This window comes from Calliphora vicina, chromosome 2 (genome assembly GCF_958450345.1).
Source record: "Calliphora vicina chromosome 2, idCalVici1.1, whole genome shotgun sequence".
NCBI lineage: Eukaryota > Metazoa > Arthropoda > Insecta > Diptera > Calliphoridae > Calliphora > Calliphora vicina.
In genome coordinates this window covers 21,659,022-21,678,412 of record NC_088781.1, presented here as the reverse complement: position 1 = coordinate 21,678,412, position 19,391 = coordinate 21,659,022, and the positions used below count along the sequence as shown (strand labels likewise).

At 28.9% G+C, this 19,391-nt stretch overlaps 1 protein-coding gene across 5 annotated transcripts in view; it reads right to left on the bottom strand.

The window, feature by feature from the left end:
- bru1 (bruno 1) overlaps window positions 1–19,391 on the bottom strand; it is a 403,554-nt gene that overhangs the window by 2,617 nt on the left and 381,546 nt on the right. For 4 of the 5 annotated variants that reach the window (XR_010576051.1, XR_010576050.1, XR_010576052.1 and 1 more), the window contains one exon: window positions 9,720–10,138. Coding sequence is in view for 1 of the 5 variants with exons in the window: in XM_065502672.1 (XP_065358744.1) it covers window positions 9,867–10,138 (272 nt within the window). In the remaining 4 variants the exon portion in view is untranslated. Of the gene's footprint in view, window positions 1–9,405; window positions 10,139–19,391 lie in introns of those variants that run through there. The other variant, XM_065502672.1, reaches the window with a different exon arrangement.

Genomic DNA, 19,391 nt, shown 5'->3' with positions numbered 1-19,391 from the left:
TGAAGACAAGGGAACGTCAACAGGCTACTTTATACGTCCCCGGTAATCTATCGTGAAGACAATTGTCTCTTAAGTGTCTTTATGTAATCTAGAGAGTAGTCACTTTAAAAATTTATTATGTACTGCACTTTAGAAAGTAGTTATTTTACTCACCAACAATAATCTGTTGGAGATTTGTCTGAGATAGGTGTCTATTTAAATGACTATTTGAGGTTAAATATCACCCGTACATGTTAAAAATTACTTGTAATGAAGCTGATCAAGTAGCCAGTTAGGTAGCTATAAAAGTAACTGACGTTATGAAGCCTGTATGTCGATCCATTGCTTGAACTATTTTGGCCCAGCTATCAGGCACTATCAATTTCCACTCTGCGTAGGTGTTAAAATAACGTAGAAAGTTATGTAACTAGTTGTCACCCTAAATGGTAGGTAAAATCACTAGTTCCGGAAAGTCTCCTAGAGTTACTGGGTTATCAAAAAGTTGGCTAGGTAGTTTCATAGCCATTTCTTATTTCCGTACAGTATTTTTTATTGGAAAAAATTTACCATTCTTTTAATAGTCCTCAAAATCCCAATAATGAATTTAAATCAGAGAAACAAAGTGAAAGATTACAAAGAATTAGACAGACACATTTGCAGTCCGCAAAAAAAATCTAAGAAATGAATAAAAGATAAATAACTATTTTTTGTTGTTTTGTGTACAAAGCAGAGTTTTAAGTTTATAAGAGAGTCTGGCATATAGTTAGTTTCGAGCCAATGAGTAAGACAATAGCAGGAAAAATAAGAATTTCAAGTGTAAATTAACATTGAATTTTTAATGTTTTCAAAATATTTTATTTTTTTCAGATTTTTCTTTACTCTTTTGTTACTTCCTTATATTTTTTGTGTTTAGCTGATTGTCTATGATTTCTTTTTTTTGAAGATGGACAAAGAAATTTAACAAATTTTTCTTTTTCTTTAACAAACAACTTGATGAACCTAGAGTTTTTATTAAAGGCAGGAGAAGAGGTAAATGTTGTGACTATGATAAAAAGTAGCAGGTCTTAAAAGTTATTGTACCCTTCACCTTCGTGAGAAGGGTATATATATAAGTTTGTCATTCCGTTTGTAATTTCCACAATATAATTTTCCGACCCCATAAATTCTGGATCCTTATAGATAGCGGAGTCGATTAAGCCATGTCCGTCTGTCTGTCTGTTGAAATCAATTTTCTGAAGACCCCAGATATATTCGGGATCCAAATCTTCAATAATTCTGTCAGACAAGCTTTCGCGAAGTTTCTTATTTAAAATCAGCAAAATCGGTTCACAAATGCCTGAGATATGAGGAAAAAACCACGAAAACCTCGAAAGTCGATTATGCCATGTCCGCCTGTCTGTCTGTTGAAATCAATTTTCTGAAGACCCCAGATATATTCGGGATCCAAATCTTCAATAATTCTGTCAGACAAGCTTTCGCGAAGTTTCTTATTTAAAATCAGCAAAATCGGTTCACAAATGCCTGAGATATGAGGAAAAAACCACGAAAACCTCGAATTTTGAGCTATTTTTGACCAATATCTGGATTACTAAGTCATTAATATAGACAATATGGATATCTAATGACAGATATTTCAAAGACCATAGTAAGATGGAAATACAATGGGTCAAATCGGAAAAAAATTTTAACCAGAATTTTTTTTCACCAAAAACAAAATTGAAAAAACAAAACAAATTCTTTTAAAATTAAAAAAAAATATAGTAAGAATTGTGCTAAATTTCCCAATCATTATAAAATATAATTCACTGACATTTATTGTTGGGGGTAAGCTAATTCCTATGCGCATTTCACTGGTTGCTTAGGCCAGAGCGTCAGAAAACCTTTTCCCAAAAGCCTTTAGAAAATCTAAAGATATTATACAAATCAAACTATAGAGTGAATGAGAATTAGAGACACTCAAGCTTTATTTGTAAAAATATTAAAGCTTACACAAAAAAAAATTTTAAATTTAAAAAAAAAAAAAAATTAAAATAATAATTGGAAAAAAAATGTAAAAAACACTTTGAAAAAAAAATAAATTTTTTTACCTAAAAATATTTAAAATTTGTATTTTGAAGTATAATATATACGAATATAGCTTTCTTACTTGTTAAATCACGAGTTTGATTTCGAAAATTCACGAACATGCTCGAATTTAACGCGCATTAGGTAAAAAATCAGGCAGTTGTTATTAGAAGCGACATGTTTATGAAAATGCTGTTAGTATTTGAGTGTTATTCTTAGTTTGAATGTTATTCTTAGTGCTTTATTCATTCGTCTCCTATTTTTATACACATTCCTTTAAAACTCTTGTTGAACTATCGTCCATTTCTATTTGAATATAATTCATAGCCAAATCCAAAAAAAATAATTCTTTACAAACACAAAAACTTCCATATAACCAAAAAAAAATATGAAGTAAACACAAAAAAATTCAAAAATTCTTTACTATTATGCAAGAAAAACGAACAAAATAGAAAAAGTGTGAAAAATCATGTCCAAATCTTGTCTGATTTGAGAAGGTAAAAAGGGGTTGCAAAAGTTCAAATCAACAAATAATTTAAGAAAACAAAATTAAAAGTGAGTTGGGTTAAAGGAAAACACAAATTTAACACTACCTATACCAAAGCATAGTAAGACGTAAACTTCGATTGTTTTGAATTCACTCAGATTGTGTCTTCCTCTACTATTCGTTCATATATTATTTTGCAATCGAAGATTCAGATTTATTAACACTTTTTTTACTCTTGACCGGCTATAGAAAATGCTGTGTAAATTTAAAGACACCTTTTATATAAATAATTTGCCATTGTTTTTTACCAAAAGTCTTCTTTTTACAGTTTATGGAAATTCTAGTGTTAATTTCACCTGTTTATTATTTTCTACCTTTTTTTTGCATTTTTGTTTTATTATCTTTCATTGCCATTAATTCATTAAACGTAGACAAATAATTTTTCTTCTCAAGAGTTTTTTTACTCTAATTTTTTATTGTATACTACTTCTTCGTTTTACTTATGTATATTTCGAAAAAAAAAGAAACTAAAACAAAATCCTTCATGTCTCATGCAAATTTATTCACATTTTTCTCTTTTTGCCTTTATTTGTAACCTTGTTAAAGGCAAGAATAGGGTTGTAAATAAAACTTTACAGATCTGTTGTCAAAATTGATGATAAGCTACGAGTATTTTTAAGATTTATTCGAAAATAAATAAATATATACCCACAAAAGAAAATATATATGTATCAGTATATGTTTATTTAAATATGGAAATTTAAGGCCTAAAGGGTTTTTTTTTCTTTAAAGGCCCAAGTTCAAATTCTTATTAATTAGTAAATAAACCCCCAATCATTCTATTAAGCTGAATTTTAAGTGCTGATGGTAATATCTATTTATTTAAGAGATAATATCAACCTTTTTTTTAAAAGGATAGCATGAAAAGAAATGGTGATTATTAAATTGGTTTAAAGTTAAACACATAATATGGGTTTCCTTTGTCAGAAGTTATGATTTTTGTATGAATATTTTATTTAATAAAGATGTAGTGGTGTGTTAAGCAAAAAGTATTGCTGACTTTTAGGGGTTAATTTTGTGATTTTATATTTTTTTTATAATTTAGGGGATTATATTTAGAGATTTTGTTATGTTTTGTTTAATTAATGTAATATTTTTATTTAATTGTGAATTTATGTAATATTATTTACAAAATAATTCAATTATATAAAATTTATTAAAGCAAAATACCAATAATTATATAACAATATTGAATAATAACTAAAATGACTGGTATATGACGAGGACTTTAGGGAATATCTCAAAATTAATGGGAATAAATTTTTTTAATTTAACTATACCCAGTAAAAAACAAGTAAGAAAGTATGCTCGGTCAAGCCCGACCATATAATACCCTACACTAAGTAAATGAACAAAATAATTTTTTTTTTAAATCTCAATAATTTATATTTGTAAGTGATTTTCGGAAGTGGGCCTTATATGGGAGCAATGACCAATTATGAACGATCACCATGAAATTAGATCGTGTGATTTATGTCTATTTGAAAGTTATTCATGTTGGACTTTATGGGTATACCAACATTTGTAAGATATTTATTATCGTTAAAGTTGTTTTCGGAAGCGGGCCTTATATGGGAGCTATGACTAATTACACTATACAACAAAATCAAATTTTTTCAAAAATTTTGATAGAGGAGACAAAAAACAAAGTTTACATCTGAATTTCATTTGAGGGGGGGTTAAAGTTTCCCAACTCTGGCACATTCTTATTGTTAATCTTCATAAGAAACCATATGATCCTTACATTTTAGATATAAAATGTTTTCAGCAAAGTTATGTAAAATTTTACGGAGAATATTTTTGTAGAATATGTTAACCCTCTAAATCCTCAAGGGTCTTTTTTGTCCTTCTTTTAAAAAAGAGCAAAAGACACAATTACAACAGGGATTTAAAGGGTTAAAATGTTCTGCAAAAAAATTATACGTGAAATTTTACTATAAGTCCCTGAATACATCAAAACTGAAAATTCAACAAGAAAGTCAGAAATAAGACACAACAAAAGAGAGCCTAGGGTTAATTTCGCATTTATTAAGAATTTTGTTTCAAAGTACTCCAAATATTTAACATGCGCAGCCATTGAAGAACGCTTATAGCTGAAGTATGCTGGACATTGTATGGTAATGAATTGGAATTGCCTAGAGCTAAAAAAAATGTAATTAATGAAGACTTCCTATTCAAATTTTTAATAAATACGAAATTAACCGTAAGTTCTCCAAAATTTATTGGTCGGAACTCGTAATTTTTTTTTGGTGTTGTACAGTGTTATGGACCGATCATTATAAAATTATGTGACATGAATTCTGTGTATATAAAACTTATTTGGAGTGAAATTTGTGTAGATACCTATATAAATTATACATTTATGACCAATAAAGTCATATTTCGGGGGCATTTGTATGGAGGCTGGGTGAAATAATGAAGCGATTTCAGTCAGTTTCAACAAGCTTCGTCTTTGGGCTGAAAAAATTGTATGTACCAAATTTTATCGAAATATCTTCAAAATTGCGACCTGTACTTTGCGCACAAGGTTTATATGGACAGACGGGCGGACGGACGGATTCTGGAAGTGATGCTGAGTTATACCATTCGACTCAGGATCATTTTCAGAATCCGACTTTCGTCTTTAACGTGGGTGTTGGACTAATATTTTTGGGCATTACAAACATCTGCACAAATACGTTATATCCTCCCCACTATGGTGGTGTACGGTATAATTACATGACAAAGTAGTAGTTTAAGCAGGAGTTCAAGTGGCGAAGAATTGGTTCGATTTAGAAAAATCATACAGGATTTTAATATTAGCATAACATTGGAGATCAATATACAAGTCCCCATTCGAATATAACTACAATACAAGTTCGATTACTGAACATTAAAGTGTAAACAACAAAGTTTTATTTTTGCTTCGAAAATGTCGAATGTTTTACCAATGAATCTTTATATGAGGGAAGTTTTGCTTTTTTAATTTAAAAAAAAATGCCGCTGAATCACATCGATTGCTCACCAAAACTTACTTTGAAGGTGTTTCATCGGTTTTAACATGCGCGAGATGGTTTTTCCGGTTCAGAAGTGGTGATTTTGATACGAAAGAGAAATATCGCCTAGGCCAGCCAAAAAAAAATTGAAGACCAAGAAGGCACTTGGAGGCACTACTCTATGAAGATGGTTGTCAAACTCAACAAGAGCTTGCAAAATCATTTGAAGCTACTAAAGCAGCAATTCGAAAATGTTTGCGAGCAGCAGGATTCATCCAAATGCAGGGAAATTGGTAATTGAAACCGAAGAAGAAGTCATTACTTTATTACGATAACCCGAATAGTAAGAGATCGTATGTATGTCAATATGTGAAGCTTATTAACCGAATAGACACCTAAGCTAAATATTCATGGCGCTGAGGTAACTCTCTGTAATTATTGGGAACAAAAGGGTCCTATATATTATGAGCTGCTAAAATATGACCAGACACAGGGAACATATACCGAACACAACTGATTCATTTGAAGCGAGCATTGGCCGAAAAATGGACAGAATATTCGGTCAGACATGTAACTGTAATATTGCATCATGACAATGCACAGTGGTATGAGAAAAAAAAATAGGGAAATAAATCTGTAACTTCTAAAACCTTAGCCCGATTTGAATGAAATTTTACACGCGTAAAGAGGAAGTGTAGTCGAGAATTTGAACATCATGAGTCCACCAGAAGCGGGACCAGGGGACCACAAAGTAGAACACCTCGGGTATGTTCAATTTTACAAATGATCCTATTTCTTCGTTTGTGTTTCGATTTCAAAAAAACAGGTATATTATCTGCGAGTTGTTAAGTTTTCCCTAATTAATTTGACACGTAAAAAACATAAGGTAGACATGTTATATATCAATGGATAGAGGATTTTGAATACTTTTCAATAATGTATATAACTTTAGGAATACTTTTTTGAAAAATATGACAAAAAATGCTTTTCATTGAGTTTTTGCATATATACAAAGTTTTCAAATTGAAATAAAATTTTTATTTATGAATATTTTTTTATGAAGTTTTACACTTACATATATAGATTTTTTTATTGAAAATGGAAAAATAAAAACAAATTTTGAAATTAGTAATCAGGAATCCCGCAATTCCCAAAAAAGTATTGAAAAATTCCAAAAATGGGATATTATCGTTTTTTGGCTATAATAACCATACCAGGGGCGGTTTTATCGGAATACTTTACAAAATAATTAAGAACATATTGGACCATCTAAAATGGGTTACTATATTTTGATATCTACTATGCGATTTGCGAGTTTTTGCCCTAAATTTGAATTTTACATACAAAATAGGTATTTTTTGAATGGACCTGGTTCCCTCGGTATCAAAAATTATAATTTTTTTCATTTAAAAAATTTGGTGTAAAGCTAGCTTTTCAAAAAGTACAAATTCATGTATATCCTTTTTAGATAACGTAAAAAGAATAAAAGTATTTTTTTCCCAAAAAAAAAGCGAAAAATCGTTTTTTTAAATTCAAATGCATGTAACTTTTGACTCAGTCATGATTTTTAAACAATTCCTGTTTTTATTAGATATATATATTTGTTGTTAATCTTATAAAAGAAAAATAGAGAATTATTTAGAACCCGGGTCAAAAAACTAGAGTAGGTTGGGTAAAAATAATGAAAATTTAATTTTCAAATGCAAATATCTCCTAAGCTTTAAGAGATAATTGATAGCTACTAGGAGGTTTTATGTAGAGCTTGACGAGAAGATTCCACATATGTAATTTTTTTGAAATCGAAACACAAACGAAGAAATGGGATCATTTTTAAAATTGAACATACCCGAGGTGTCCTAATTTGTGGACCCCTGGTCCCGCTCCTGGTATACTTATGATGTCCAAATTTAAGGCTTAAACTCGACTACATTTCCTCTTTACGCGTGTGAAATTTCATTCAAATCTGGCTAAGGGTTTAGAAGTTACAGATTTATTTCCCTTTTTTTTCTCATACCACTGTGCAACGCTCGGCCATATATTGCAATACCTGTTAAAAAGTATTTAGAACGAAGTGGTTTGGAAGTTTTACCTCACCCATCTTATAGTTCAGACCTTGCCCCTTCAGACTACTGTTTGTTTCGATACATGCAGTACGTTTTCTCTGAGATACGCTTCACTTGAGAACATAGTATTCGAAATTGGCTTGATTTGTTGTTGAGCAGTTCATTTGGCTTGCAATTCATATGTTGCCAGAAAGGTTTGAAAATGTCATAGCTAACAATGGCCAACTGTACAAGTGTTTCAAAATAAAAGCTGCAAATTTTAAAAATTCCAAAAGTTTTGGTCATGTAAAATATCGACAAAAGATTGCGACCGTATTATGCTGTATCATATACATGTAATACTTTGACTTCCGCAGTCAAAAATCGATCTGATTGGATTTGTTTAAGTAATATTTTATCATCCAAGAAAACATTCTAAAAATATTTCAAATCTTCCAGAAATCAATTTCCTTATCACAATAAGCAAGTTGTATTTACACATTTTTTAAGGATTTTTTTTTTAAACAAAAATTATAACAAAATAAAACAAACAAATCAAATGTAATAAGAACAAAGAACAAAGTTTTATTTAAATATATATATAGATATATAGTAGATAGTATTTCAGAATGAAAAATGAACTCAAGATAAAACTAAACAATACATTTAATAAAAAGGAAATTATGTACGTATGTAGTATGTATGTAGTATATCTAAAATATTTATAAATGTAATTCAATGTTTTATTTGAAGTAATATTTTAAATATATTTCCATATTGTTGTTTATTTTCATTTTCCTCTACTTTTCAAATTTCATTTAATTTTTTTTAAATAATATAAATAACAAACAATTCAAAAAAGATGTTTTTAAACAAATAAAATAGATTATAGAATATAAAGAGATTAGTAGTGAGATTATGTAAAATATATAAAATAAATGTTTTATATATGTATATGTAAAGAAAGCAACAAGAAACAAGAATAAAGAAGCCATGAAATATGCTATAGTAAAATAATAATATTAAGAATAAGATAAACATTTTATTATAATAAAAAAAGAAATGAAGAAAACAAAAGACTACTTTTAGGGCGTGCAGACAATCATTGATGTTTTGCATACATTTCATGTAAGAGATAAAAATAATTACGAAATTAAATCAGAGTTTTAAACACAAATTGCATAAAATTGAATTTATTAAGAGAAAAACACAAAACTTTATTTCAATTTCAAAATTGTTTAAACAAATTTCATGTAAGTAAATACGAATATGTGTCTTTATAGTTGTGACCTTAAAGTGGTTCAAGATATTTTATTTATTTAAGTCTTATAAGGATTTTTATAAAGAATTCATTTTTGTTTGTTTGTTGGATTGTTTTTTTTTTTTAAATATAACACAATTATGGCAACATTAAGTTTCTTTTTATGATCCTTTAAACCAAAATATTTTACATAAAAAAGAAATAATTCACAATTTGCAAATATTATTCAAGTTATTTCACGTAAAACTATATAAAATACGTCTTGATTTACAACATTTTAACAGTTGATTTTAAAATTATATATATAATAAAAATAATATACAGTATAACACTTAGTATACATGTATAACAGTTAATCCAGCAATTGATATAATAAAAAAAAGAACAAAGTTTTTTAAGTCTTAAACAATTAAACATAATTTTTATGATGTTTCACACTCAACAAAACAATTGTTGACAATTTCAAAAGATATTTTCAAAAGTTTTTCCAAAGTGTCTTAAAAACTAAAAAAAAATTTATAAAGTTTTATGTAATTAAGTTTCATAAATTGTTGGCCCATTAAAATTCAGTTTTTAAAATGAGAAAAAATTATTATGATAACAAAAAACAAAACGTAAAACTTATATAAAATTGTTTTATATATATTTAACAAAAAAATAGAAATAGAAAATAAAATTTATATAAAAAAGCCAAATATACAACTACACACTAAGTTAAATTTATAAAAATAATAAAAAAGTAATAAAATTTTAATTCAAATTCATTTAAACATTTAAAAATTAATCAAAGAAAATAATTCACAAAACTTTAAAAGTCTAGTTAAATGATTTTATTTGCTTAAGAAAATTACCTCCTCTAGAAAAATGTATAACTCAAATTATACTTTACTCCAAGTTAAAGACTTGGGTTTGCTTTCAAAGTATTTTTTAAATCCCTTGGCAAGCGAGCTGTTTAATGGGAGGTGTTTTAGCTGCAGTTGTTTCTTTTTGACTGGATATCAGTAGGGTTTGGAGGCATCTTTGGGCTTCTTAAGCTGTACCTTTAGTCGTTTGGTGCCCACTTGGAATCCATTCATTGCTTTAATGGCTACCTGCGCCGATTCCGAGTTGTCAAACGATACAAAACCAAAACACTTGGACAAGTTTGTCTGCTTATCGATGAAGACTTTGGCGGAAATTACATTTCCGAATGGCAGGAAAGTTGATGCCAAATCAGTGTCGGTGAATTCTTGCGGCAAATGATATATGAACAGATTACAGCCTTCAGGACCTGTAAGCAGAAAAGAAAATTTTACATGATTAGTAAGATATTTTATAGAAAATATTTAAGTTAGAGATAATTATGTTTATAATTTAGTTTTATTTTTATAAAACATTTAGGCCGTTTGATAACACTGTGCAACAAATGAAGACTTTTGGAAAAACACACGGTCATGATAGTACAGGTTCAACTCTATTACCAAAGGAAAGTAAAACCCTATACTCAGTTTGTCGATTTTTTTCTATGGGGACAGAAAAAATTATACGTACCCAATTTGATCGAAATATCTTCAAAATTTCGACTTGTACTTTGCGCACAAAGTTTACATAGACAAACGGACGGTTTAATAGACTCAGAAAGTGATTACAAGTCGATCGGTATAATTTAAGGTGGGTGTTAGAAACATATGCACAAACGCATTAAAACCTCCCCACTATGGTGGTGTAGGGTATAAATAGCTTTTCCGTGTCCTTTTTCAAAAATAATATAGGAAGAAAAAAATTTGTTTCACTTTTTTTAGAACAACTTACAGGGACTCCTAAATTTTCACCAACATTATTTAGCAAAGTTAAAGCTACGGTAAAGCTGAATAACTCTTGTGAACATACCAATGCAATCTGAACGTGTCTAGGAACTCTTAATAGCTCATAAAAATCAGTTTGTACCTTAAAAATTTTCTATATTTTTACTATGTTTCGACGCCAAAACAGAGACTTTTTGTTAAAAAAGTATGATCAATTGCACACTTCTCTAATGTGCTGTAATAGGGAAGAATGGGCAAATCATTATCAGTATGATCCATGCACAATCACATCACCCAATAATGATCACGCAAGATCCGATTGATGCAATATATGAAAAAACGTTTGTGGAACTTCTGAAGAGTATGTATAAGCTTTTTACATTAGAATTGTTGAAAACCTTAGGGCTTGAAGATTGATATTTTTATAAATTTTTGGAACGTCATTTACCTTAAATACTTAAAAAAATTATAATATGGTGATTTTCCATGAAGTAAAATATAAAATTTGAATTATTGTAAAATTGTAACGGCTAAAGATATTATAACCAAATTTCGAACTAATATAGGCTCTAATTTCCTTAAATCAACATTTTATTTTTTTTTGAAATTTGTATACCCTTCACCTTCGTGAAATGGTTATATATAAGTTTGTCATTCCGTTTGTAATTTCCACAATATAATTTTCCAAACTTATAATGTATATATATTCTGGATCTTTATAGATTAAGCCATGTCCGTCCGTCTGTCCGTCTGTTGAAATCAATTTTCCAAAGCACCCAAATAACTTACATACACGTTTCATACATCAATATCTCCGGATTTCTTTCGGCTCGGTCGTAATTTAAAATCGAAAATCTGTCCATAAATGGCTGAGATATAAGGAAAAAACCAGGACAACCTCGATTGTTGACCTATTTTTGACTTATATCTAGACTACTAAGTCATTAATATAGACAATATGCATATCTAATGATAGATAAAGACCTTTGCAACGACGTATATAAGACCATAGTAAGTTGGACCTACAATGGGTCAAAATCGGAAAAAATATTTTTTAACCCGAATTTTTTTTTTTACCAAAAGTTTTTTTTTGGTATTATTAAAAATATTAAAAAAAAATTAAAAAACAAAAAAAAAATTTTAAAAAAACAATTCGAAAATTTTTTTTCCTAAAAATGAAAAGAACAATTTTGGAAAAAAAAAAAATGTTTACCCAAAAATATTTACAATTATTATTTTGAAGAATAATTTGGTGAAGAGTTAAAAAATTTTAAAAAAATTTTAAATTTAATAAAAAAAATTCGAAAAATTTTTTTTCCAAAAAATTAAAAGAACAACTTTGGAAAAAAAAAATAAATTTTGTTTACCCAAAAATATTTAAAATTATTATTTTGAAGAATAATTTGGTGAAGAGTATATAAGATTCGGCACAGCCGAATATAGCTCTCTTACTTACCGAGAAAAATGTGATCCAAAAACTGAGTTTTTTTATAGGAAAATGCCTAATGTGACGTTATTTACCGTGTGATAGTAAAAATATGAAGCACTTTTGAGAATCGGTGCTTTGCCTTTTTAGAATTTTTTACTCAAATCTAAAATTTTTATTTAAAAATTGAGCAAGTTTGGACAGGTCTGTGGGATGTTGTGTTCGCTTAACCTTTAAAAAAAACAGAGCTTCCTAAAAATAATTTCTAAGCACTTTTGACCACTAACACGTTAAATATATAATTTACAGCTTCCCCCAGGCCCTACTTTTAAAAATGACCATATCCTGGCCGGTAGTCTACAAATATAGACACCATATAAAATGTATGAAAATTCATATCAATCTTTTACTCAACTCACATTTTTTGGAATGCGGCATGTCGAAAATGTAATATAATACTATCAGACTTTCCAATCTACCTAATCAAGCAATTCAAATCGGTGCTCATAATATGATTCGTATCACTGTTGGCCCATCTCGTGCAACCAAAGGGCTCATTGAGTCAGCCGTATTTGATTTGAAATTGATCCTCGAACATTATTGATACTAACGCAAAAGCCGTGAAAACGTTTTAAAAGTGGAATGAACAAAACCGCACCGTAAAGGAGTGGGTGTGAAATAAGGTGACAAATATTGAATTGAGAGCATTCATTGGGCGTTTATTTTGGACAGACGTTTATGTATTACCGATGTATTTTGAAGTATGGAAGCAGTTTGTTATTACCGTAATGCTGCTCCAATTTCAGCATTATGGGCTCTAATGAACAAAAATCTTCGCCGGTACTATCAACCATCGGGAATAACTAGATTAATGCAGTACATCCCATTCAAGCAAAGCATGGCATAAAAGTCTTGCTCTCATGCGATACAAAGTCATTCCATCCTCACAACAGCGATATTTATATAGAAATGAGCTCAAATGAGAGTCGTGCACGACACTCTTTCATACAATGTAGGAGAGAGTGTCGTGCAAAGACTACCTTTGGAAAAACAGCGGAAGAACCATAATCTGTGCCAATTTTTTCACATCATTGAATCTGGGTAGGCATTTGATGTCCAAAGTTCTCCGTATTCTTGGTAAAATGAAAGCAGACCGCAAACGAGCATAAGAGTCTACAGCTATTCTCGAATCAAAGTTTGTGTTGGTGTCCTACGCGACAAAAAAGGGGAAGAAACAAGCCACAATATATCCCTGACTACAAAGGAGGCTTCGATGCGAATGACAAAATGCAATATAAATGACACTCGGTAGTGTCAACGTAATTTTGCAATCGTGAGCACATAAAGGTTAAAAGAACAAAAATTTACTTTACACGCTTTTGCATCAAATTCTCTTTTCGGATCACATAAAAATTGTATATAGTCCCCAACAAAATTTTCATCTACAAAAGAAAAAACTTACAAAATACGGCACTTTTTACATGTTCCAACTTTGGATCCGTTTAATTTTTAACAGGGACAAGATAACTGTTATAGCTAGTTCTTTAATTTTATTTAGAATTATATAACCAATATAAGAGATATTTAAAACAAACAAAAAAATCCGACCCTCCGTAGGCCCGCCACATCTAAGAAACCATAAAATGATCGAGCAATATTCAAAAGAATAAATAAACCAATAGAGATTATTTTCTGTAGATCTTCTTAACCACTATTTATATTTTAAATTTCAGCTTATTCGGATCATAAATGGATTTTTGGCGATTTTTGTAAAAAAAATTGAGACCCGAGGTGACCAACTTTGAGGGGCAACGCATTGACCCCCTGAACAACTGCAAAAATACTCGAAAACACCTCAGCTCCCGATAGTTCCCGATATAACGAATTATTTCCAAAAAAAAAAACTTTTCAAAACCATGTGTGTTGGAGTTATTCATAATTATTCTATTTATGATTGTTTTATTGGAAAAAATGTCAAGTGCTTCATTTAGTATAATAAGTTTAGACTTAATGAAATGTCATCTTATGCTCTATCACTATTTATATGAAACTAATTCCTTTCTCCTTGGCGGTATAATAGAAATCATCTTATTTCCTATATTCCTTAGTCTAAATATATTTTTGTTCATAAATAACTTGGCAAATGTAACATATTTTTCCTTTTTATATAAATGAAAAACAGTGGGCAGCTAAATGTAGCGAACTTTTAAAATTGCCCAACATTTTACTTACTTCTAGTTCGTCTATGTGGAAAGTAAGTCAACAAATTTTTATAGAATTTTATATTGCGAATTTTTGGAAAATATATTATTACCCACTGTTTATATAGGTATGGTCATAACGTATTATTTATATATAGCATAAACGTATTATTTTTTCTATATAAAGGTCACATCTGTGTGAGTTGCTTTTTTTTCTCTTATCTTTTGTATAACATTTGTGCCATATATTTCTGTTCAATTTTCATTTCATATTATTTCATTTTATCTCATACATTTTGATTTATTTTAGTTGAACTATAAAAACTAGTTGTCAAAACTTTATATCAATTCTTTTTATACTTTTATGGTTTTACAAAGCATGAACATAACCTCTGCAAAAATACATTTCAAAACATACATATAGTATGTTTGTGTGTTTTTGTATGTCCTCATATCTATATTAATCAAATAATAGTTTGAAAATCCCACAATTTTTCACTTTCTTTATTTTTGCACAAAAAAAAAAAAGAAAAACTGAATGCATTTTGAAATAAACCAACAATAAAAACATAGAAATTGGTTTTGGTGTTCATATGCATAAATATGATTAAAAAGCCACAGAGCCAGAGCCAAAGAGCGAGAGCAGAGCAGAGCAGAGATTTCAATCAATTTGTGGTTTTGAAATGAAATTTTTATGAAATTTTCTATGTGTTACAGTTGGTATTTGAAAATGTGTTTTTGTGTTTTAAATTAAATTTATAGAGAAATTAAATGTTTAACAGTTTTATATAATTGGGAGTAGATGATATGATTGATATGTTGTAAATATTATTGACAGAAAGTAAATAATACAAAAGTAAGGTCAATAAAGAGGTTATAAGAAGTATGCAACGAATACGGAAGATAATGTTGTTATAAAATTGTATTTATACTTGCTTTACACGATGTAAATTGGAAATTAGTAATTGGTTTACATAGGGGTAAAAAATAAATAAAAAAATTTTAAAAAAATCTATTTATTGGCAAAAATAGAAAAGTGTACAAATTTTACATGATGTACATATATTACAAATTTTCAATAATTTTCTTAAAGTATATTATTAGGTATTGGCCTTTTAGAACAAATTTAAAATAATTTAAAATTTTTTCTAAAATTTACATAATGTAAAATTTACATTAAAATACAAGTAAGAAAGTATGGTCGGTCAAGCCCGACCCTACACTAAGTAAAAGAGCAAAAACATTTTTCTTTTAAAATTTCAATAATTTATATTTTTGAGTGATTTCGTGGGCCTTATATGGGAGCTATGATCAATTATGGACCGATAACCATGAAATTTGGTCGTGTGATTTATGTCTATATGAAAGTTATTTATGTTGAATTTTATGTATATACAAACATTTTTAAGAGATTTATGTACGTTAAAGTGATTTTTGGAAGCGGGTCTATATGGCAGCTATGACTAATTATGGACCGATCGTAACAAAATTTTGTGACATGTATTTTGTGTATATAAAACTTATTTGGAGCGGAATTTGTGGTGATACATATATAAATTAAAAATTTATGACCGATAAAGTCCAATTTCGGGAGGAAATTTGAGTGGGGGCTAAGTGAAATAATGGACCGATTTCAGCCAGTTTCAATAGGCTTGGTCCTTGGGCCGAAAAAATAATATGTACCGAATTTATAGAAATATCTTCAAAATTGCGACCTTTAATCGACTCAGAAAGTGATTCTAAGTCGATCGATATACTTTAAGGTGTGTGTTAGACTAAAATTTTTGGGCGTTATCCTCCCCACTATGGTGGTGTAGGGTATAGTTAAACATTTATGACCGATAAAGACAAATATCGGAAGTACATTTGTATGGGGACTAGGTGAAATAATGGACCGATTTCTGCCAGTTTCAATAGTCTCCATCCTATTGAACCTGTACTCTGCGCACAATGTTTGCATGCCAGACGGACGGACATTGTTTAATCGACTCAGAAAGTGATTCTGAGTCGATCAGTATACTTTAAGGTGGGTGTTAGACTAATATTTTTAGGCGTTACAAACATCTGTACAAACGCATAATACCCTCCCCACTTGGTGGTGTAGGGTATAAAAATTAACAAAAATCCATTAATTGGAAAAAATAGAAAAGTGTACATTCTTGTATATTCCAAAGTATCAATAATTTATTATACTTAAGGTAAATTATTATGTGTTTTTGAAAAAATTTAAAATAACTTCCATTGTTTTCTAAAATTTACATAATGTAAAAATTACATTAAGAAAATATATAGAAATCAAGATATTAAATTGATAAATTACACAAGTTTACTATATACAACCCATCCTCTTTCTCTGGTTTACAATACCCTACAAATAATTTGATAGATTTATGTAAAATAAATTAATTTGTCCTTTAACTTTTAAATGCCATTAATCATTTTCAAAATAAACGCTTGCACAAACAATAAGTAATTACTCTTAAAAAAATTATAGTAAATATATTTTACATTACAATGAATTTATCTATACATCAACCCACACTTAACATGTGAAATTCATACAATATATAAGAACAGACATACTTACATAAATAATTTATGTAAATATTTTAATCCTTTTATAATACTTAAAGTCATGAATGTTTTAAAACAGGGCTGGCCAAAATGTTGGTAAAATTTTAAGGAAATTGTTCAAAATAGCAAACAATAAAAATGACCTTTGACATTATAAGACAATTAAATAAAAACTAAATTGTTTAAAGCGATGTTTAGGGAAATTTATTCAATGAAGCTTAAAATTTTGTTTACAAATTTTTTACACTTTAGTATTTATGCTGTGTAAACCTTAATTATTAAACATTAATGGTGAATTATAGTACTGTACTCGTTCATTTTAATGATTTTAATACCCTAGTATATGCTTTAACATACAACCAGAACATACTTGCATAAACTCTACCAATTACAATAATAAAGTTTCATAATAATATTGTTTAAAATACAAACAAAAGTATGAGTTGATGTATGCATATTGAATGAAATATCAATGCAAAACTACGTACATAATGACCACGCTCTTATATATATTTCCTTGTTTATGGATTAGGGTGGCCCTTATCATCAAACGTATCATCAAACATTTTAAAATTGATTTATTACATATGTGTACAAAATGTTAAACTTTTACTATCAAAAATAACCAAGTAACCAAAATTTAAAACAAAGTATCATCAAGTGCATGATTTTCGTAAACAAAATAACGTATACGTTTTGAGTAACATTGTGTGAAAGTTTTTGAGTCATGGAAATATAACCATATACGGACACCACTACGTGATAAAAGACCAAAAAAAAAAATGACCAGTGTCTCCCAGTTTTGCCCAAAGTCATTCACTTTTTTATGGGCCCCCAGAGATTTGGGGTATTTCGGTGTAATTTCTGCAAAATAGTGATCATTTTCTCAGGCTCATATCTTATAACCATTTGGAATTCTGATTTAGTCTCTGAGACAAAGTTGTAGCCCTTGTCATAAAAAAACAAAAAAACATATAAAATCACACAAAATTCATATTCAAGATCAAAATCGCAAAAAACTTTAAAAAAATCGAAATAAATTTTTTTAATGCTGCCTAAAAGTGTGCTTTAGTTTATAATAATTTAACAGTTTATGGTCCTTTAGTTTTTTCTTACTAACTTATATTGACCTACCTAAACAGTGTTAAGAATCATTCCTAAGAAGTTCATAACGAGCCCTTAGCGGCAAAATATCGTAAGCGACATTTTTAAAATTTTTGTTTTATTGCAGAAATTAAAATTTTATGAACCGACTGATGTTTTAGCGTTCTCAGAATATCAAAATTGTTAATAATATCAAAAATATAGGTGGTAAGATTTTACCGTAAGTCAATGTTTATATTTTACAGTAAACAAATTTTATCGTAAGCGACACATAGTGGTATAGAAAAAAAAGAGGGAAATAAATCTGTAACTTCTAAATGGTTAGATGGGTTTGAATGAAATTTCACACGCGCAAAGAAGAAGTGTTGTCGAGTTTAAGTTTTGAACGTGGACCTCACGGGACAAGGCGCGACCAAGGGTCCTCAAAGTAGGACACCTCGGGTATGTTACATTTTTAAAACGATATTATTTCTTGGTTTTTGTTCCGATTTCAAAAACATTAAACATGTAGAATCTTCTCATCGAGCACTATAAAAAACCTCGTCGTAGCTATCAATTATCTATTATAGCTTAGAAGATATTCGCATTTGGAAATTAAATTTTCAAAATTTTTACGCACCCTACTCCAGTTTTTTGATAACAGCGTATCCAAATATTTCCCGATTTTAACTTTATTGGACTAACAACAAATGTATGTGTCAAATGGAAAAAGAATTGTTTAAAAATAATAACTAAGTCCAAAGTTATATGCATTTGAATTTAAGAAATTTCTAAAAAGCGATTTTTAGCTAATTTCTTTTATTTTTAAGTTATTGCAAAAAATTTCTAAGAGGATGTATAAGGGATTTCTACTTTCTGAATACTAAGTTTTCATAAAATATTTTAAAGGAAAACCAATTTCATAATTGTTGTTACCGAGGGGACCAGGTCCTTTCAAAAAACACCTATTTTTTATATAAAATAAAACTTTAGGGCAAAAATTCTCTGATCACATATTCGATATCAAAATATAATAACCGTTTTAGATGGCCAATATGCTTTTAATTATTTTGTAAAGGATCCCGATAAACTCGACCATGACATGGGATTACTGATAACAAATTTCAAATTTTGTTTTTATTTTTCCATTTTAAATAGAAAAGTCTACTGTGAAATTTCAATAAAAACAATTTATAAATAAAAATTTAATTTCAATTCGAAAAATTTTTATCTACACGCAGAGAAAAAATATAGTTGGGCATGGTTACTGTAACCATTTCAATATTGTTACAAGTTTTTTAACTATATTATAGTCACAGTAACCATTTACATGATTGTGGTAACCATAATATGGTTAACTTACGATTCATATGATTGTCTCAACAAAAATAGAAAAAAATAAAAATATCTATTACAGCATTTATTTAAATTTTGCATAAACTAGTTATAATTACT